This window comes from Elaeis guineensis, chromosome 11 (assembly GCF_000442705.2).
Source record: "Elaeis guineensis isolate ETL-2024a chromosome 11, EG11, whole genome shotgun sequence".
Lineage (NCBI taxonomy): Eukaryota > Viridiplantae > Streptophyta > Magnoliopsida > Arecales > Arecaceae > Elaeis > Elaeis guineensis.
Genome location: NC_026003.2, coordinates 14,216,221 through 14,222,530, shown reverse-complemented (window position 1 = coordinate 14,222,530; position 6,310 = coordinate 14,216,221). Strand labels below are relative to the sequence as shown.

General features: G+C 35.0%; 1 protein-coding gene across 1 annotated transcript; it reads left to right on the top strand.

The window, feature by feature from the left end:
• Positions 1 to 293: 293 nt before the first annotated feature.
• Positions 294 to 3,080, top strand: LOC109504908 (GDSL esterase/lipase At4g16230-like). Its single transcript, XM_073245299.1, has 5 exons — positions 294 to 582; positions 1,969 to 2,105; positions 2,198 to 2,431; positions 2,541 to 2,790; positions 2,935 to 3,080. The coding sequence occupies exons 1-5, from the start codon at positions 342 to 344 to the stop codon at positions 3,078 to 3,080; spliced, it is 1,008 nt and encodes a 335-aa protein (XP_073101400.1). The 5' UTR covers positions 294 to 341.
• Positions 3,081 to 6,310: the final 3,230 nt, after the last annotated feature.

The following is a 6,310-nucleotide window of genomic DNA, read 5'->3' as shown; positions in this document are numbered from 1 at the left end:
ATTCACGATCCAAGGTAAATGATCTCTCTCTAGTCTGGCATATCCTGAATATCGTATTACTCGGCCGGTTAGATTTTGCCGCCATGGAATGGCCACCTCGTCAATTCCAACAGATTATCAGACAACTTAGTAAAAGCTGACTAGTTGGTTGCTGCACGTTGCTTGCATTGTCCGTCCACTGACCGGGCTCCTTTGTATGTATATTAAATCAAACATTGTTCTTGGAGCCATCAGGGGTTTCAGAGAACCTATAAATATATGTTTCCCATAGAACTTAGAAGCCATGAAAAGAACTTCGAAATATAGAAGCTTCACTGTATCAGTTGCACTCCCTGCACCCAATGGAAGGCAAACTTGCGCAGCTTCTCCCAGTTATCTCTGTGATTGTTATAGTTCTGAGAGCAGTGGATGCTCGTGTTCCAGCAGTGTTCATATTTGGAGACTCCACAGCTGATGTTGGGAATAATAACTTCTTGCCTGTTAGTAGGGCAAAGGCCAACTTCCCACCCTATGGCATAGATTTTGTGCAAGGTAGAGCTACAGGCAGGTTCAGCAATGGATTGAATAGTGCCGACTACTTAGGTATCTTATCTTTAATCAATATCTTCTATTTCTTATTTCACTTATTCAAGTAGTTGTAGAACACTCAGGATAATGGATGACCTAATAATCATACCAAAAATCATGAATTGTTTGAAATTTTCTATTTTAATCCCAAACTTCAATTAAGTTCAATCTTATTATCGAACTTTCAAAATTTTACAATTGATACCTTGATTGTGACTTTTGTTTGATGGTTGTGATGGAGATGATCATGTACTATTATGTGTCATCAAAAGAGTTACTTATGTGGTACTAAATTGAAATACATAATAAAAATGGAAAATCCGATGCACAAGTTCCTAATTTTTGTCATGATTAATCGTAAAATTTTTTGCCACATTAACAACTCTTTATGATAGCATGTGATCGCACGTGACCATCTTCATTGCCATTAAACAAAAGTTACAACTATGGTCTTAATTGCAAATAATTTTAAAACTCTAAAGATCTAATTGCAGTAAATTGAAGTTCAGGATAAAAATGAAAAACTTGCATTAGTTTAGGACTTTTTCTTGATTAATCCATAATGCATTATTTATATGATGCAAAAACAGTAATTAATTTGGATGGTATCTGGATTTTTGCATGGTTTTGGATTTATCGGATGATTCTTACACCATTTTGAAGGCACATCATGAATCAAGTTTTGTTTTTCCTAAAAAAAGCATATAATTATTATTTATTTAACCAAAATATTTAAATAGTGGGTGTTATTATTTAAAATTTTTCTAAGAGACTTTTAAGCATATAAGCAATTCGCATGATGACAAAATTTCCGTTACATCTTACGAAAAAATGCTGTGGATCAGTGGTATATGATGTAACTTTGACCTTTACAATGGCATAACACCAATTGAACCCTATAAATATTAGCATCCCTTTAAAAGCTACTAAATATAATATTAGTTATGACTGAAGGTTATATTACCATATCATAAAAAGTAGAAAGTAATTAGTTAGCCTTATGAGTATACTATGATAACATAAATGCTTCAAACAAATATACAGTGAGATCTTGCATCAATGGGATGCTTTGTGCATACTACATAAACATGATACGTTCAATAGTCCGAGGAAAACCAAAAGAATGCATTGGTTAAAAATTAGAGTGCGTCATTTAAATAAGGGATCGTGGATACTTATCTTGAACTTGTATATTTGATAAAACCCCAGACAAAAATTTCAAACCCAACTATATAGGACCTTCTCCAGAACCAATTAAGGTCTATTAAATTCTTTAATCAGGGTTAAGTAGCTTCATCCCGAGGTGACTCTACCTAACTCTACCATGATTAGTATGAAAATAAATATTAGAAAAATTCAAGCCAGATGACTGACTTCTCCCCTTCAACTGTTTAACGGCAGCCAAGATGATGGGGTTTAAGAGGAGTCCGCCACCTTTTCTCTCTCTTACCAGTAATACATTGCTGAAGCATGCCCGGCGAGGGATCAACTTTGCCTCAGGAGGATCTGGGATCCTTGAGACAACGGGGAGAAGATACGTAATAAACTCTCTTTAGATGCATTCTCGTTGAACCCCTTTTAACTTTTGCTGAAAGCTCCATTAAAACACCACTCTTTTCTTCGGCACCAGGTTCAGGTCATCTCCATGGCGAAGCAAGTCCAATACTTTGAAACAGTGCGTGCAAATCTCACAGCACACATGGGAACGACCGCAACGGAAAAGCTGCTCGAGAAGTCTATCTTCCTCATTAGCACTGGAAGCAACGATATTTTCGATTACTTCACGCCCAATAGTTCTGTTAACCGTCCTCCTATGACTGCCTTCCTTTCCACTCTTTCCATTACTTACAAAGGCCACCTAAGGGTAGCTTCTTTTAATTTCTTTGTTTTTCCCACTCAATAAATTATGCAAAGAGTATACAATTCATGTTTCAGTGGTTTGATAGAGTAAATTAGTTCCATGGTTGTGGCAGCAACTATACAACCTAGGAGCAAGAAAGATTGGGGTGATCAGTATCCCACCCATTGGATGCTGCCCATCTCAAAGAAGCTTAAATGACACCGGTGGTTGCCTTGAGGTCTTGAACGAGTCAGCTCGGGCATTCTACATTGCCACAGAAGCCATTATGAAGGATCTAAGCTGTGAACTCAAAGGGTTGAAGTACTCCCTCGGAAATGCATACGAGATGGTTACCAATTTGTTCAGAAATGCACTTAAATTGGGTAAGTTTTCTTTTTAAAAAAATTATGCATATTTCTTTACCAATTTGGTAGGATATTTGAAGATTAGTTATTGAAAGAACTAGATATTGGAATTATTTGAGGAGCTTCTTTCTTTTTTTTTTTCTTTTGGTGCAATTAATGTAGGATTTACGAGCTCAAGAGTGCATGTTGTGGAGCTGGCAAGTTCAATGGAGAATCTCCCTGTCTTCCATTTTCCTCCCCCTGCTCGGACCGCACAAAGCACTTGTTCTGGGATTTATTTCACCCGACGCAAAACGCCTCTAATATAGCAGCCAAAACTCTGTTCAGTGGCTCACGTGAATTCGTAACACCAATCAATTTTGGCCAATTAGCTGACGGTTGTTCTTAAAAACAATTAAAGATCCATTCCTTCATGGAGAGCAGTGTTCCAAGACTTCATGAGAGTCAGCTAAATGTCCTTAGTTATGTGCACAAAATTAGATTACTGAAATAAAGAAAGTTGTCCACTTCATTAATTGCATCTTCTTGGTGGCTTGACCATAATGTCTAGCACATCATCAAACACAAAATAACAGGGAGATGTTCTTAATGGTTGTGCTTTCAGATGAAAATATTTGATGTTGTAAAATGTGTTTGGAAGAACATCATACTTCTTTTGTTTTTGATGATAAAGAATGACGATGTCATACAGCTAACATCACATGATCAATTTATCCTGCACAAGAAAACTAATTAGCAGGCATATTTAGAGGACAAGTTGAACCAATCTTTATATGATTTAGAAGTTTTCATCGCGGCATGATTTTCTAGAGGACACGTTGATAACCAATCTTGATCAGTTCAGAAATCTAGTCAAGACATGATGATGGTTGGGTTAATTTATCAAATAAATGGTTTGAAAGAGATTTGAATTCATAAGTTCTAGAAAATTTGGCTTTCATATACGATATTAACTGACTAGTTAATTAGTTTTGAAAATTCCAAGATATTAGAAAATGAGTAAATAATGTATATTATGCTTAACATAGTGGAAATTATAACTTTATAAGAACTATAAAGCATTTATAGGAACTATAAAACAGCTAGATATCTTGTTCCAAGATGATCTAGACCCGTTGGGGACCAGCCTAGCCACGATTTTGGAGCAAGATCTGTGATATCCAGGATTCAATTACAAACTTCAAAAAGTATTATAAAACAAAGCTCTCAATGAATATTGAAACTCTGCATCTATCTCAAAAGATTTCAATGCATGTTGGGACATACAAGTTTTGTGTCTTGAAATGAGTTAGTCAAATTAAAAGATTTTTCAAAAAAAAAAATGATCAGGCGTAACTCTCAATCTAAAAAGAATTACACTGAGAGAGTGAAAATAAAATTAATGTAGGAATCCGATTTATGTGTAGGAGAATTTTAGTTTTTTCATGATCATTTTAACTAGTTGCATTATTTTGAAAAAATATAACCTCTTCTGACTGAAAGATGATTGTATCTCACTAGTATAGATAGATCAGAGACTGTAATCGGTTGTAGATAGATCTTCAAGTTGAACGAAGATGCTAATGAGAACATACAAAGATATAGAGCCCACTTAGTTGGCAAAGGATATGCTCAAGAAATAAAGTGTTGACTTCAATGGAATTATTTCCAATTGTTCATTTAGAAATGATCAATACTATCTTGAATACATGGCCATTGTGTTGGATTGGAGCTTGAGCAGTTCGATGTGAAGAGTTTCTTTTTGTATAGGAATCTAGATGAAGAGATTTATATGACTCAACATGAAGGCTTTGTTGAAGAAAACAAGAAGGATCCAATTTGCAGGCTAAACAAATTTTGTATTGGTTAAAGCAACGATCAAGGTGTCTATATAAGGGGTATGATTCCCCCATGCAAGCTTGGATTTTTTAGATATGAAAAGTTGGGCATTGTGCCTATGTATGCAGATTCAAGGATAATGGCTTCATCATTTTCTTAGTCTATGTCAATGATATTTAATTACTTGAACCAGTAAGGATGCTATTGCAACACTAAAAATCTGCTGGCTAGATATTTATTTAAGATGCAGAATTTGAGTCTCAAGAGCCAGATTCCCAAGATGAAAGTGCTTAAATAGAGATAGAAAATAGGAAAGTCTAGATAACTCATGAGGGTTATGTAAAAATATTTTGCATTGCTTCAACATGCACAATGTTAAGCCAACTGGTACTCCAATTCTTATAAGCTATAAATTATCTTTGGAATAGTGCCCTAGCACTGAAATTGAGAAGGTAGAAATATCATAGTACCATATTCATCTGCACAGGCCTAACATTGACCAAGCAGTGGAAATAGTCAATTAGTATATGTATATCACAAATCCAAGTAGATTATTGAAATATGGTGGTATACTAATGTTGCTATCTATTATGGTGGTAGCAATTTGATTTGGTTGGTCATGTGGATGTAGATTTCACTACTGAAAAGATTGCAAGTACTCAATCAAAAGTTATATTCTCTCTAATGTGAGTGTCTAATCTAAAATCTACTTTTTGTTCTTCCTACCATAAAAGTTGAGCACGTAGAAGTTACACCTGAATGCAAGAAAGCTAATAGCATAAGGGATTGCTTATAGAGTGTTGCCATTAAGATCTGAATTGATTCAAGCATAGCTAGAGAGACTTAGGATCTTAATGAATTGATAGAGAACTCTAGAATAGACTGGCATAAACTTGATCCAATAGCATCTGCTCTACCTACAATAGGAAAAAAGTTCACTTGTTAGAGAATTTCTAGCGACGGACTCTTCGATGCTTAAATCAAATAGAGATCTTAAGGAAACAAATGGAATTTAAAAGAAGACAAATGAATGAAAGAAGAGGAAAAAAGTGGGAGATAGTTTAGGCATCTATCTCTCGTAGCTTTGGCTTACCCTCTCGGGCTGCTAATTTGGTGTATTTATAGATAAGTTTGGTGGAATTTGTAATGGATTACCGGCTTTCTATTTAGTTGGCTGCAAGATAATTTTCTATTGATATGATTGAAATATATTGACTTTTTGTTAGATTAGTTAGAAGATAACGATTTTAATTAGATCGGTTGGAGTGTGACGACTTCCAACTATATTTGTCACATTTTTGAAGAAGTGAAGCATGTGGAAATCCTATGATCTAATTTGGCTAGGATCACTTATTAGATATGAGTTATCTTTCTATTGGTCGATTCTAGTTTAATCATAACAATTGCCCCTACTTCCAAAGTCAAGCTATCAATTTTTGCTTGGAAAAAAGTAGTTATATTGATCTATTATTTTGAGCTGTTGATCATGATACTTAAGTCAAATCAGAAGTAAGTTGTTAAGATAACAATCTAACCTAATGAGTTGCCAAACCTCTAGATTGAGCCATGGAGCCAACGAATTGTGAATGAAGTTGTATGGTGAGTGGAGCCGCCTCTAACTTTGAGCCATTGCTAGAACTTTTAGAAGGCTCAGTTGTTTCATTTATTATTTTTCATATTTAATGGTTTTCTTGAGGTATCATCATTAGCAATGGAAATT